General features: G+C 42.1%; 1 protein-coding gene across 6 annotated transcripts in view; it reads left to right on the forward strand.

The window, feature by feature from the left end:
• ERBIN (erbb2 interacting protein) overlaps positions 1 to 16,468 on the forward strand; it is a 766,777-nt gene that overhangs the window by 584,089 nt on the left and 166,220 nt on the right. For all 6 annotated transcript variants that reach the window (XM_069222872.1, XM_069222909.1, XM_069222899.1 and 3 more), the window contains 3 exons: positions 1,197 to 1,269; positions 5,172 to 5,301; positions 10,006 to 10,121. In XM_069222872.1, the coding sequence (XP_069078973.1) occupies positions 1,197 to 1,269; positions 5,172 to 5,301; positions 10,006 to 10,121 (319 nt within the window). The remainder of the gene's footprint in view (positions 1 to 1,196; positions 1,270 to 5,171; positions 5,302 to 10,005; positions 10,122 to 16,468) is intronic.

Consider the following 16,468-nt stretch of genomic DNA (forward strand, 5'->3'; position numbering starts at 1 on the left):
TCAATATTGTAAGGTCATGAGCAGTGAATTTGGTGTGCGAGTTACGGTTTGCGTTGCAGGTGTTTGAGTTGTGGTTTGCTATGCTGTTTATTGCTACTGTTCAGGGTGGTAGGGGCATGTCGAAGCCTTTAGTTGGCCATGACTGGTCCATCCCTCAATCATGGTAATATTTTTTTTTCCTGCCCCTATGGTTGCGTTTCACTGTCTGTCCCGCAGGATGAATCTCCAGTTAGCTTTAGCGTCACGATGCTAGTTTTGGTGACAGCATGCGCTTTATACATTTTTGAAATAAGTCAATATTACACCATGTAGTAATAGTAACTTATTGCACCCTGCACGACTGAATTTTTTTGGTTTAAGGTATGACACGTTTTCATGTACATTTGTTCGGAAAAAAGAGCATTTTGCAGAGGCCAAGATGCCAGGGGTTAAATTATTACATTACAGTAAAGTCACATTGAAAAGGCCTGTCACTCTTAGAAGAGTTGTTTTCTCGTGTAAAGTAACTGTAACATGCATATGTTCTGTATCTATAGAAAAATGCTTATATAAAGAACCTTTAAGGCAAATCTCAGTTTATTAGTGGTGTCAAAATCTAACCCAGCACTACCCCAACTGAGGTGATAGTTCATTGTCATTGATACAAAAAGAAACGCATCTTTAGGATGTCTTAATAACTCATTTCTGTTTAGGAACCAATGGAAACGGGGCGCTCCAGCTTACTTGTGTGATGGATCCATGCTGTGCTAACTGCAGTGTGTTGTGTAGAATTAATGTATTTATCTGAGCCATGGAAGCCATTTACGTTCTTCATCTTACCTGTATGTGCGTTCATTGGTAACATTGGCTCAGCCATCTAATTTGTCTGCTGTGTCCTCGGGTTGTGCATGTGTTTGACCTAAAGGTTTGGCATCCCTCAGCTTGACAGATTTTGCTTCTCTGTAGTTTCGCATGGGGTTTTTGATCGTGCTGTGAGCTGATTGATTCTTTACAGGCCGACATGTCTACATCTTATCATTCCAAAGCAATAATTCAGCAGAGTGTCGTCATTAGGCCCCAGGTTTAGAGACGTGTGACATATGGCCTGCTCCGATGAGATCATGAGGGTGGATGCAATATGTTCACTTGTCCTAATTTAAAAGAGCTGATTCACAATGAAAGTGTCTTTCTAAAAGATATTGTGCATTCCATAACAGGTTCACTGAAGAAACTCACCACACTGAAAATAGATGAAAATCAGCTGATCTATCTGCCAGACTCTATAGGAGGGTAGGTGTTCATCAGATATATCTATTTGTTTATCTATAGTGTTTGTATGAAGACATTTCTTATGTTTCGTTCTGTGATAACTAGATGACCTGCGTTGCTTCTGCTATTTTATTAAGTAAAAGATAAGTGCTAAATTATACTATTTTCCTTCTCCGCAGTTATTTTGGTGTAAAGACTGAGGCATTATCGTAACTCCAGGAGGCGTTATTCTGTACTATGCATGGTAGTTAGTTCATGAAGCCTAATTGAAAATGTTTGAACTCCTACAACAGATAGATATTTTTGCTTTATATTCTGCACTGTTGTCTCTCCAGTCAAAGGCCAGGCCCTTACTTGACCACTGGTGCCTACAGATGCTCTGTCTCAGAATCTATTCCATACCCTTTTTTAAGAGCACCTAGAATGCTTGTGCTACTTGCAGTTTTTGATGACAACCAGTCTCCTCACCCTTCTTGAGCTCTGTTTCAATTAATCCACCCCATTGCTTGAGTATTCCTCGCTGTGCTCTGTCCAGCTCAGACTTCTCCTTTCTGTGTTCGCGTAGGTTGTGCCCCGTTTCTTCCCAACTGGGTTGAATGTGCTGTACAGTTATTTTCTTCCTAGCTGGTGGAATTCGAAGGTTAGACCAACCAGTTACCATTTATCAGGACATGGGCCCAGAAATCAGTGTACCTCACCTGCTGTGACAACATTGTGCCTCTTGGTTTTCGGACCTAGTTTTGCACGTACTTCTAATTAATTACCGCTTTGCAGAATGTGGTTGTGGCCGGACATCCTCTAGAATAATAGAAATGGTCCAGGCTTACTTTCAAATGAGCACGCAGACACCAGGTTTCCTCAGCTAAGATTCTGAATCCCCCCTCCTCGGGCTGAAGTCTCTGAGGTCACGTGGCCTCGGTAACCCCGCAGTCCGTTTGTCTGGGGTGTGGCCCATGCGATCTCCTGCATGGGACTCTCTGTAGTATGGCTTCATTTAATCCTCGGGATCTCCTTGACTCTTCCCAAGAGCTCCTGCTGCCTTCCACCTCTAATAACATATCTTCCCAGAGACCCGAGAGACTCGCACTGTCGGAGCCACAAGCCACAACAAATAGGAGAGGCCCCTCATGTAAGAACATAGTGTACCAAGCACAAACTTTCATCTTGAAACTTCAGGAGTGTTTAGTTTAACTCTAGAAAAACAGCCCTATGTTGTGTTTATTCCTTTGTTGCTTTGGTTGGCTGGAGTTTTCCATTCATATTTCATTTCTCAGGCTTCCACGCCATAGTCTTGCTGCTGTTTTCTAACTTTGTTCATAATCACCTTACTCTTTTGCACTGACATAATTTTCTCTTGTCTCCCTACTTTTAGAATATTATACAACTTTTATTATTTGCACTGTTATGTGAGTTACATTATCTACTGTTTTTATGATGCACCTACCTTACAAAATCAGCTGCCAGTAGCAGTGTATTTTCTGCCGGATGCCCGTGGCCCTGGCTGGTTACAGGCATTTCGACATTTTTCTTTCGTCATTAAATTGAAGGATGATGGTGGCTAATGCTGAACTCTGCTGATTTTTTGTGCTGCCTGTTTTAGTGCATTCTGCTGAAGACAAGATTAGAACGTGGACGAGGCCTTTCTGTTTCTTAAGATTCGAAGTACAGAAAAAACAACCGTTGTCAAAATAGGGAAACGGCCTTTGCCACGAAGACGAAACCACGCATTGGCTTTCCAACGCGGGTAGTACAACCGAAGAATAATATTAGAAAGTGGACGAGGCATTTTACGGTTTCGGTTTCTTAAGATTTGAAGTACAGAAAAAACAAGCAATGTCAAAGCCAGTAGGTCTTTGTTCTAAATGGCCAAGCTTTTGGCTTTTCCATTGATTGCTTATACACAAATGCACACATACGTGCATTACACATATACCTCCTGATACATGCGTCTTGATGTGTACATGTGCATTTCTATTTATCTTTCCAAGATGCTGGATGCCAATCTTGGAGCAGTAAATTAAAAATGAATAAAAAGTACATTTTCAAACAGGAGCAGTCCCTACCAGCAAATTGCAGCAGCCGGAAGCTCTCCAAAAATCAATAAACAAATTAAATACATTTAGAAAAAAACAGACATAAATGGGAGGGGTGGGAAGGTCAGGAATAATAGTGGGTGGGGTTGTGAGGCAAGGGGGTGCAAACAGGAGATATATTTTTCATTTTAAATATTAACATTAAACAAAAGGCAGGGTCAAGGATATGTGAAATGAGACTGCACTTAATCGGAGAGAAAGCAAGAAAACACATGCACTCCCATGGAGTGCTGAAAATATAACAAACATGCATTTGTGCAATGCAGCGGGTCTTGCATTTGCTCGAGTTAGAGCTATTAGAGTTGTAAACTCCTAACCGGTCTTTTCTTGTCACATAACTTGAAAATCAAAAGTTAAACATTTTCACATAAGTGAGCCGATTCAAAGCACCCGGCCTCCATGAGCATCAGCAATAAGGAGAGACACAAAAGGAAAAAGAAGTTCGCTCGCAGTCAAACTTATCAGCAAAAGTGCAGTGAGCCATGTAACAGGGGCGATAGCCAAGGCCGTAACAAAAGCTCCCCAGGGAGGGACAAACTTAAACCATTTACCAGTGTCATCAAAGGATTTTTGAAGGGCAAGCCCATGAACGAGTGATACTGATGGACGTGAGGTGGGCGCTAGTAAAAGCCCAGATATATACCAACACGTCGTAAAAGCAGCACATGCGCGCTGCTATGCGCAACCTAAAAAGTAGTTCCCTGCATGGCAGTAGTAGGAGGATACAAATTGCCAGATTATAATACTATGAGACCTAAATGCTCCTGGGTGGAACAAACAGAAGATTAGGAGTAAAAACGCGCCAGTTTACATGACACTTAATGATCTGAAAATTGAGTTGGTGATTCCCCACGTCCCCTGTTAACTGCAATGTGAAGTACTAATACTGATGCCCCCATCTGGAATAACAAAGTAACATGTGTCGCTGATCCACATAGAGTGAGCCAGATAATAACTAGGATGGAGAGTAATGGCAGCTCCCATTTGTTAACTTAAAGCTGTCAAAGATGTTTAGGCCTAGCAGACGTTACATTGGATAAAATACAGTGACCGTATGATTGTGAGATTTAGTATTGCAGCCCGATTGCCAGCTTCACAGTCTTTGTATGATAACCTCTCCGAGTAGTTCCACAAGAAGGTGGAGGATATTTACTCCCACTTTGATAGTCAGAAGAAGTTTGACATTTCTGAATATGATCCTCTTGGTCAGTCTGTGAGAGATGGCCCAGTATTGACCACCTTTGAGCCTATTACTGTGGGTGATTGCAAAACAGCTATTTGTAACGCAAGTTCTGGGTCACATTTTGATCCTTCCCCCCTCTGTATTCTTATATGGTGGTTCAGTGGTGAATCCAGTATTTAATAGCTGTTTAATCAATCACTGGATTCAGGCTCTGTTCCTCATGATTGAAAAAGTGTGCAGGTCTTACCTCTATTGAAGAAGCTGGTTACAGACTTTTCTATCCTAAAAGGATGTATTTTAGATCTTTTGTGAAGAGTATGGATTTGGTGGAAAAAGAAAACCATGCGTTTGCCCTCATGTAAGCTCTTGTAGATGAAATGCCAAATTGCTTGCTATAGTAATATCAAACACCAGTTATATTCTTGAGGGAAGAACGGAATGTCTTTTTAGGTTGTGTAACCTAAGAAAAACATCACGTTTACGGTTTGCAAGAGAAATCACCGTTCACTCAATAGGAAAAAAATAACCAGACATGGTTAACAAATTGTTAAGATGAAAATATACTGAAATTAAGGTTTTTGTTAAGATAATGTGGTACATGTATAGAGATGTATTTATAGATTTCATTTGCAATAACTCATTTGTAGGCTCATATCGACAGAAGATTTGGATTGCAGTTTTAATGAGATTGAAGCTTTCCCATCTTCGATTGGACAGCTTACTAATCTGCGGACATTTGCTGCAGATCACAACTTCTTAACACAATTGCCACCAGAGGTATGTGCTTTCTGATTTATTTATTTCATTGTATGAGTGTAGATAAGTTATGAACCTAACTAAAAGCTTTTGATCTATTTCTGCAGTTTTACATTCTCAGTTTATGGTAGTCACTTAGCTAAGCAATCAATAGTCCCAGAAATGTTTTACAAAATGAGAAGGGGCCTTTTTTAAATGCAACTAAAGCATTGTGTGGTAGCGCATTGTCATTTACAGAAAGCACATTTTCCAATGAAATTGACCAATTTTGCACAGGCATACAGTTGTACTGTTTACACTATATAGCATACAGCACTCAAATGAAAATGTTTGATAATTGGGTTCCTGTGAATATTTATAATTTGTGCATCACCAATTAAACTGGCTTTATTTGCTTTGATCCTATTAAAATCTCTGTTTCCAGCACACTTCAGAATTACAAAAAACACATACTTCATGTTTCCTTCCCTAACTGTTGAATGCAAACAGATAATTTACTGGTATATACATTGTGTGTGTTGCAAAGAAAATCACATGCTAAGATAGTCACATAATTTACACTAAACACTCCACTAACTTTGCAGTACGAAAAAGAGAACACCAATTCCATGTTAAAAGAATAAACATCAACTTGTCAGAAGACATAGCCTGACATTTGACCGCTATCATGGAAGCACTGCGAATTTGACAAGATAAACATAGAATTTAAAGGATTCTTTATTTATTGCTCAGACTTTCCTGACCAACAAAAAAATCGGCTTATGACCCACACAGTTTGGGAAATACTGTCTTAAAGATTTCCAGTGTAGAGAGCCTGTCATATACATCACTTCCTCATTGTGCTGGTGTTACCTGGACGGACCCCTGCACCTCTTCCTTTGTTCAAAATTTCAGGTTAAAAGTTGTGTTGTGGTTCATTTTTCACTTTTGTCACCTGACTGCTTTCTTTTGTGTTTTACTTTCATCAGGATCGTATTTGTTTTGGTGGCATCATGTCTTTTTCCATTTTATATTTTGTTAGATTGCTTTTTTTTGGATGGTGCTGTGTGGTACTGTTTCTACGGCTTAATCCTGGCCCTGCCGGCCTTTTTTTGCCCTTTCATGCACTTGTCTCCTGTTCACTCTGTGAGAATGAAGCTTTATATTTAAAGCTAATGTCACTTGGGGCGATGCAAGACTGGTGTTACGTGTCCTGTGTTACTAGTTGTGCTGCTTAAGTTCTTCAGCTTACATGTAGTTAAGAAGAGGCCAGTCCTGTGATTACTACTGAGATTGTTTCAATTTCTGGTAAACCACACTGGTACATGGCAGCTCGTCTCCAGTTCCTATCTTTGAGAGTGTTCTCTATGCAACTCAAATTGTCAATGCAGAAGGCCATTTAGATAGTTCCTTAACTACTGCTCATTCCTAAAATTCCTAGAGCAGCACTAACTGATGTAGATGTGAAGCAAGTTTCTATTCAAAGCATTAACGCTTCTGCATATAAAAACATACTGAATCCCGTATTCATTCTTCCATTCTGGTGAGCCTAGTTTTCCTCTGACTTCTCTCTTTCCTCCGGGTTGGCATCTTCCAGTGGGTCTACTCTTTTCTATACGTAATTATATTTGTTTCACGGAAAACAAACACAAGTCTTCTGTCCTTGCAGGTTCTATAATGACTAGATCCGACCTGTTGTTTATCACTCAGAGGAGCTCATTCCAAGGCTGACCATATTTCAGGTTTCTGTGAAAGAACTGATGGTCTTGCAAAGTGAGAAGCAATGGCAATTCCAAAAAGTATGCACTCCGCAGTTTAGATCAGGGGAATTATTGTGAATGCAGAGTCCTTTTATGGCAGAATAAAATCTGTTTTAGATTAGGGAGGAAAAAATATGTGTTACCAGAGGAGGCTTTTGGGTGTCCATTAGAAATACTGTAAATCCTAACAAAGTAGCTATTTGCTAACATTTTTATTGTTTTTTCCACTCTTTTGGCACCCTTAAAACTATTTCAAAAAGGAAAGTTAGGAAGGGTTTTAAAATGGGATGTGAAGAATGCATCCATAGTAACACAGAGGGGGTCATTATGACCCCCGCGGTAGGTGCAATAGTGGAGGTATTACTGCCAACAGGCTGGCGGTACATACCTCCACTATTATGACATTGGCGGTTTGGCCAGAGCCAAACCGCCAACTTAACACACCGACTGCCACGGCGGTAATGACCGCCGGACTGGAGACTACAGTTTGCAGCCCGGCGGCCGTCACTAGGCTGCCCATGGCATTTTGACCCCGCCCATCACCATGATTTCCGTGGTTTCTGTACCACCACGGAAACCATGGCGGTAGGCACGATCAGTGCCAGGGAGTTCCTTCCCTGGCACTGATTGGGGAGAGGAAGCGGTGAGGGGGAAACCCCTGAGTCCTCACCCTCCTGACCCTCCCCACATATACACGCACATACATACATACACACCCATACACACACGCATACACACCTTCACCCACGCATGCATACATTCATACAGACTCACAGCAACACTCACAAACATACATCCAAGCACACACGCAATCACATGACACAACACGCATGTACAAACACACACCCACTCATGCACACACGCATTACACACGCATGCACACATTCAAACACAGTCACACATACGCACACAACACCCTCCACCCCCTCTTGTTGGAGAACCCAACTTACCTGCTTGCAGGGGGTCCTCCGTAGGGAGACAGGTCGTGTCGCTGCTGCCAGCAGCAGTGTCTGCCAGCAAAGCACCGCCAGGCCGTATCATGGAACATGATATGGTAGGCGGTGTTTTGCTGGCATGGCACTGCTGCTGGCAGCAGCACTGCAGTCCGCCCCCATGATCGTAGCCGGAATTCCGCCAGAAGGCTGGCGGAATTCCGGCTACGGTCATAATTCGATGGACGGGTCAGTAGCCACGGCGACGGTATGTTGGCAGCCGTTGCCTTGGCGGTAGGTGGCATTTGCCACCAGTGTCATAATGAGGCCCAGAGTCTGGTGGCAGGAGTTTATCCACAAAAAATATTATCGACTTTTCCTGGGGGAAGCTGCATTAATAGGTCAGTTCGAGTTTTTGGATGGAGGCACATGTGTTCCTACAAATAACGTAGATCTAGGTGTGCATGCTTAAGCATGTAATGTGAATCTCATAAAAGCTGCTGTATTTAGATAGCAGGAGGTAAGAGTAGATTTTTGTATTCTAAAAAATGTCTTTGTGAATCGGCTCTAAATCTGTCTAAATTATTAAAGTAGGTATTCGAAGGCTCGGGCATCCATTACGGGGTGTTATATTCTGTGCTGGAAGAGGGAAACTAATGTTGTCTTCTCTGATTACCCATGAATTTGAGAAGCTTCACTTCCAAAATTCTGAGCCGCACTTCCACAAAGAGAGGCTAATCCCTTTCTTGATGGATACTAAATATTGTTTCAAGCCTATTGTGTTTTTTCTGTGTAAAGAGTTTGGAAAATACCTTGATCATCTCTGCTGCCTACAGATCTCTTCAACAGCAAACTATGTCTATTACTTTGCAGATCCCATGTACATTTGTTGTATTTTTATTCAGTCCAGAAGGTAATTTTTCCGCAATCAATTCACACTTTACCAATGCGCATTTTTAGGATAAAAGAAAAATGGGCCTTCCCAACTCCACCAGACAAAGAAGCAACCTTCAGGCAAACAGAAGTTATTTCAAATTGGTGGCATTTTAAAGAGCCTAACAAAGGAGTCTTTTTTAACACAACGAGGAGAAAGGCACTCACCTCTAAGGGTTCTGCGACAGTTAAGCAATCTTGCGAATAGAAGAGGTGGAAGTCTGTCCTGTGGCATCATCGTTAAATGAGGTCAATAAAAGGCTTAATCTGTTAAAACAGACAGACAACAAATAGTTGGGACCTTCAGATTCCAGTCCTGCAGATGAGGCTATCACTGAGTGCAGAGAAGTAAAGCATGAGTGTCTTCTCCATGTCTGTCCTTTAGGTTTAGAGTTGTTATAGATCCTTACAGTCAAGAAGCAGCAGACTTCCATTACTATTTACCTCTCAAACAACAAGATTTTGATTCAAGATTAATCTTTTCTGTGTCGTCCATCTGTGATAAGACTATTAAAGCATTAAAGTACCCTAACAACAATGCAGTCGCTCATTCAACTATAAAATGAGACCCACCTGCCCCTGCTTCCTTCTGCAGCACCCTTTTTAGCCACATATAATGCTTAAAGCTTCAAAATGACTAAGATTAGGCTAGAACTTCTGGTTATTGTTAGGCATTGAATATTCCTCGGAGTTCACGGTGCATATACAAGTAGTTGAATTCAGATGAAACTGGTAATAGAGAAACCTCTAAATAGTGTGGTCCTTTACATGTTGGTTTACAAATGGCTACTGTTCTCATACATATTGTTATTGTTCTTCATGTTCTTGTCATTAGCATTTCCGTCATTGATGATACTTTACAAAAATGTGTACTTATGCCGCGTTATGATGTATGGTTATTGTATTATTCAGAAATAAATAACGCATGTTATTAATACTTTATCCTAGCATTGATTACAGAATCCGCACATGTAGGCAATAATATTCAGGGTGTAAAAGAATTGTTTCTAATGGTAGTGGTTAAATTTGTAGTCTAATGACTGTGTCACAAACTATTACAAAAGTCATCAGTTTGGTTTCCGGTTTAATCTTGTTAAAGCAGAATCTTCCTCTTTTTTCAGATCGGAAACTGGAAATATGTAACAGTGCTGTTTCTGCATTCCAATAAGCTCGAGACGCTCCCTGAGGAAATGGGCGACATGCAGAAATTAAAAGTCATCAATCTAAGTGACAATAGGTTTGTGAAACTTTACACCAATTTATTTTGAAAGTTGTGTATGTCAGAATATTTCTTAATCACGCAAACACAATTGCATAGCTTCATGTTTTGATAGATTTTCAGAAGATGTTTTGCTTACAGTGCATTCTATTTGACATCGAATGCAGTAAATGTACTTTTTCGGAATATTCGTTTTTATTAGCGTCAATGGAATATGACATGTTAATTGGACGTACTGCATATATTTCGTAATGTGTTTCCACGTAATCATTTAATGTAATGACTGATGGCGGCTACATGCTGGTCTTTAAAGCTTCCAGGGGTTTTTAAAGGGTTGTAGGTGATCGGGCAATGCAGGTATTGTTTAAATGTGACATTTATGAGAGACCGGCAAGCCAGAGATTAAATAGTGCCGAGCCAAGGGTCTAGCTTGGCTTCATGAGCCAAGCACTAGCCGAGCCCACAAATAATTTGTTGTGATAATCCTGAATTTCATTTGTAAATCACAGAAATGACTTAAGATGTACCCAATCTATGTACAAATAAGACATATATTCATTTATGTAGCATCATACAGCAGCAACATAACCAGTAGCTACATAAACCATAAAAGGAATGAGAGCAGCTACATAACATAGAAACAAAATTACATAGACAGCAGCAATGTAATCTAACAGAGCAACCTCATCTTATATAACAACATAGACAGCAGCTACGTAACCCAGAAAGCAACTAAATAACAGGCTACATAGCAGAACACCCCAAAGAGCACCTACATATTAAAGACAGCAACATAAAATCACACAATATAGACAGTAGCATCATAACTTAACATACAGCAGCTCCGTAACTTAGACGGCAGTCATATAACTTAAGAGGGACAATAGCTGGAAAGACGTTGAGGTCGACTTTTCTTGCTGGTGTGTAATATTGCAAACGTTGTCCATTGGCATAGGGTTCAGTGGTGTGCAGCAGGGGCAGTGCCATCATGGACAAGGTTTTGTTTGTAATACAATTGCAAATACCAGTGTGCACCCCAAATATGGATGTTTTACTGCTCAGCATTGCCGAAGAGGGTCACACTTCTCATCCTTGTATTAAGGCCCACGACATTCTTGCTACACTACTGTTGCTCTCCTCCCGGATTAGAATCAGTTGGCAGATGTGCAGCCCTCAAATCGCCTTTATCCAGACCTCCACCCTCCCACTCCTGATGCGCTGTTTGATAGTTAGTCAGTTGCAGAAAGTCAGAAGCAGTGAGTGTGCTAGTGGTGGGTGGAGGGGGGCAATGAAACTGCTGGCTTCTTTACATAAACCTAATTTGTTCTGCTGAGTTCCAGGCCTGTCCGCAGTGGTAGTGTGGATGGAGTAATCAAAATGCCTTTCCTAGAAAAGAACACCATGGAAAAAGCATGTTTAAAAAATATATTCTGAACATTCACCTGCTCCTGTTTTTATGGTACGACCTCAAACCAGCCTGATTCAGGTTTTAATTCTAAACGATAAAGGTGCAAGCTTACATTAGCTTAAACCATCCTAACGGAACGAGTGCCAAGACAATTTGTAATTGCCCTTATTGTGTGCCAATGCAAAAACAAAAAAAAATCCCCTTGGAGTCTACTTCTCACTCTGTAGGCATTGGTGCCATCATAACCCACAGAAGATATGTATCATATTTATGTTCATATCTTTTGTTTTTATTGCTCGGCATTGCAAAGCAGTCTCTGAAACGCTGCAGTTTCTGGTATCGGAGTGGCTGCGGGTTGCTATAATATGTTTTCACATGCTTATGTACAGCAGGGTGACCTGCCTCGCTCCTAGACATGCAGTATGCTTACACTATGGCACGGTGCCCAGCTGGTGCAGTCTGTAGTCGGCACTTCATGAAACCAGGATAAATCGGGTCCCTTTTGCAGCCAGTTGCAAACATTTCCATGTTTAGCATTAAATGTTCATCCCCACCACTGGAACATCCCGTAGAAGAAAATTGTGCCACGCTGCGCAGTCTTGTGTTCTAGACTGTTCTCGTAATGTTTATGCCACTTCAAAGAGCTGGCGGTTGTTCAACAGTGCAGATGTAGCCAGTTGCTCCTTCATCAGCCCGGCTCCATGCCATCCATCATCGGATTAGCGCTAGCAATACCAATACCAGGCTCTGTCATTCCAAGACCTGCATGGGACATGAGCGGTGGCACTCCCAAAGCTCCAGGCATGGAGTGAGCCCTTTCTAGGTGCAGATTATGAGTAGGCACTGACAGAATAGTGTATCAGTAAAAACTATTCATTGACTGTACCGCAAGTGTGAATCATTATATCAAAGACTGTTACCAACAACGTATCACAGCAGCACCAATTAGTGACTGCTCACAAGCATGCGTCAGTAGATCATAGGTCACCATAGACTCTATTGCAAGCATGTTGCACTAATTCACCAATGGCACCACAGGTCTTTGTCAGTATACAACAAATCTCCATCTCTCCATTATATACAGTGGCCTGTTAACACAAAGCCAGTTTGTTAGCTCCCTTCAACACATAACCAGGTCTCTTTCCTGCTCTTTGTCTCTCTCTCGCTCACACCTTAGCCTCATTTCTTGCTTTCTAGACTTCTAGACATACATGGCTCGTCTCTTCCACCACTGTCTGGTACTTGCCCGTGGGTGCTCCTCGCCCATCTGTCTCCGTTCTCCTGCCTTCCGAGTGCTGATTGAGCCCAGCTATATATGAATGTAGCCCGCAAAGACATTTCAGGGTGTGGACAGATTTTTTGGCAACCTTGGTACCATGTTGGAGCTGCATAGCTAGACAAGGCATACGGTGCACAAACGTCATGAGCTGTATCAGGAAAAGACCAAGCTCAGCTTATTTGTAGCTCGAGTATCCCAGAAGACCTTGAGCAGAACCAGGACCGGCCATCTGACTTCACCCTTCGGTGTCGCACCCACCTCTAGCATCTAGTAACAGCTCTTATAGCTTCCAGTGAAACTTACTTACAGAAACTAAACATAGGGGAAAAGAGATGTGCACTGCATACAGACTTTGTTCCAATACGTGATTATTTTAAAAATCCGGAACCCTTTGTCTTTGCAGCCCTGCACTGAAGGCTAAACACCTTTGCTGCTGCCTGCGCTACAAGATTTGAAAACCTAATATCTTCACAAAGAGCAGGTTCTACTTCGTTCTTTTACTTGGATTCTGTGACATTCAGACCCTTCTGTACTGATAATGTTCATTGCTGATGTGTACTACCTGCCATGCTCCCCCGATGGTTAGGAGCTTCTTGAAGAGATTATAGAGGAAGCCGGAAAACGTGGCCAACATCTGAAAAGTAGGGGTGATTACAGAACGCGTTCCCTAAAAGGATTTTGTTTATCTTTCACTATAGCAATTCATGATAATCTCCTCTTTAGTAGATATTGTAAAGGTCCACTTGAAAATCTATTACAACTTGCACGGTCCCCTCGGTGCCTATTCTGCTGTAGATTTTTATGCTTGGTATTTCCTATCTATTCATATTATAGGGCTTTTCTTTCAAAGCAGAGAAAAAATTTGCAGGAACCTAGCCAAAACACCCTCTTTTGGTGTTGGTGGTCAGCCTTTGCAAAATTGCTTATTGTGCCAACTCAAGCAAGAGGCTAACCAGGCAACTGTCACTTCTTTTTCTTTGAAGAAGGAGCAGAGAATGCTTGATCTCTGCTCACAGCGGTTGAAAATGGGATCTGGAAATTCCATAGAATTGCCCTCTACATTTGACAGATTACCACCTTGATAGCCAGAAGGTCTGTTCACTCCTCTCTCTGCATTTTTTTCAGTGTTTGCACAGATCTTGTACAAAGATCAGAGGGGCACCTCCTTGGCCTTTGTGTCCCTGAAATACTTATAAATCAGAAAGATACACTGGCCACACCTTTCTGTGGCTTGTAAATAGCTATCTACACACACAGCAAAAGCGCAAGGATCGTCAACAGGGCGTCTAGGATTAAGATAAACTGTGCAGTGTTACTGAAGATATGAATGACAAATTGCAAGAAGCCCAACTAACTGCTCTTCAAGAACGACTACTGTAATACAATCAGTGTTTCTATAGGTCTGGTGGATCTGGACTCCAGGGGTATTCCTATGGGGATTACATTATAGTTTTAAATATCGAAATTTAATTCTGAATAAATGTGCAAAATGGTTTTAATGACCTGACTCTATCTGATCAGTAGTGGATTCTGCCTTTCATGTGATTCATACAGAGATAGATACAGCTATGTCTGTGGTCCTACGTAAGCGATGGTAGCCCTTTCAGAAGAGCCAGCAATGACTATAATAACCTCTGTTTACCACATGTTACTAACATCAAAGACTAACCTGATCAAGGAGAGACAAAGGGGGTTCTGGATGGGATCCCATAGCTGCCCAGTACTTATTCGACTTGGTCTTTCTCTTCCTCCCTCATCATTGTGGACTAGAGGAAGAAAAGACAAGATAGGGTTAAATTATTCCTTTTTGATGAGCGTAATCATTTTTCACTCAGCTAGGATAGTGCCCATAGTGGCAAGTGTGTGCTGAAATCATCTAGCCAGGCCAAATCCAGAAACTTAGTAGTGCAGCATTTCCTTCTTCAGTGATTTGTTCAGCTATCATCAGAACTTCTAGGAGTAGTAGTGGCTTCCAAGCTACTTTGATTTGGCCTCTGAAGCCCATGATCAGCCAATCCAATATACCCTGCCCAGCTTTAGAGCCATCACATCAGACCATTGGGTCTTAAATTTATTTATTTTAAAGGGCTATACCTCATCGTCCATAAAAAAAACCCAACTTTTATCTCCAGCTCACCCCCCAAACTAGAGTGATTTTTGGCAGACCATGCCGCTATCTTGATGTAAGAAGTCAATCTCTCACTGGACAACGGTGCCATAAAGTCTGTGCTGGATTTGGAGAAGGATGAAAGGTGCTACTCCTGCTGCTTTACTAGCTGCTTCACTAGGCCAAGGATAGATGGAACCCTCACTCTGACTCAGATTCTCTCTTCTCAGAATCTTGGGGACTAAATGGTGTCCCTGGACTTGCAGGGTAGATATTTTCATATACCTGTCCTGCAGGCTAATTCATGTTTCTTGTGGTTTATGGTGAGGTTGAAACATTTTCAATTCGTTGTGCTGCTCTACAGTCTTACCACGGCCCTTCTGGTGCTCATGAAAGGGGTGGTGGTTATTACTTGTCTTTGCAGGTAGAAAATACATGTTTTCCCGTACCTCAACAACTGGCTGCTCAAGGCAGGGTCGCTGCAGTCAGTCACAGACCACCTCCAGACAATGGTTGACCCCTTGATCCTGTTGGGATTTTTCACCTATGAGCTGAAGTTCACCTGACCCGTACAGAGAGGATTCCATTTGTTAGGGCGGTCGTGGACACAGTAGTGTATTAGTCCTTTCTAACTCTGCAGCTAACCCATGACGTTCAGCATAGTTTATCAACTCTTTGGGGTCAGTCCTGGGTTTCAGTGAGGATGGCTCTGAGCATTGTTGGGCTATTGGCCTCATGCACCCTCCTTGTCCCATGTGCCAGATGGCATAAGCAGATCCTGCAATCAAACCTAAAGTTTCAGTTGGCCCATCATTAGGGGTTCCTCTCTGATGCTTTCCAGATGACACAATAGACAATTCAGAACCTCTTGTGGTGGCAGACAAGCACCAACCTGTCCTGCAGTAGGTCACTCTCCCTTCCCCACCCAGCCTTCAATGTTGTGATTTACACATCACTAGCAGAGTGATGGGAGCCATCTGGGGTGGTGGAGATCAGAGATGTCCGGTCTCCAGCTTAGCGCCACCTCCACATCAGTCTTTTGGAGCTTTGGGTGGTTTGTTTGTCCCAGAAAGCCTTCTTCCAGCCATCAAGGGAATACAGGTACAGGTCCCAAATGGACAACATGACTGCCATGTGGTAGAGCAACAAGCAAGCTGGAGTAGATTCCAGGATCCCTTGTTGGCAGGCTTTACATACCTGGAGGTGGCTGTAGGAGCAGAATGTTTTTCTTGTAGCCAAACACCCAGTGGTGTGCCTGTGTGTCAGAGCTTATGAAGTGAACAGAAATTGGCTAGCGGACCTTGAGTGGAGTCTCAATTCTGAGGTGGCACAGGGAATCTGCTGTCAGTGGGACATGCCCTGGCTAGATGTGTTCATCACTGTTAAATGCAGAATCAAAGCTTTTGTGCACTACCTTTCCATCCAATGTCAGTTTGTTTACATGGGCGCACCTCTAGGTCACAAAAGATCCCTGTAATATATGGAGTCCCTAGGATTCCATACTGTCTTCTGTCATCTTTAAACTTTAAATGGAGCCGCTTGGTACTTTACTCACAGATAACCTGCAAAAA

This window comes from Pleurodeles waltl, chromosome 1_1 (assembly GCF_031143425.1).
Source record: "Pleurodeles waltl isolate 20211129_DDA chromosome 1_1, aPleWal1.hap1.20221129, whole genome shotgun sequence".
Taxonomy (NCBI): Eukaryota; Metazoa; Chordata; class Amphibia; order Caudata; family Salamandridae; genus Pleurodeles; species Pleurodeles waltl.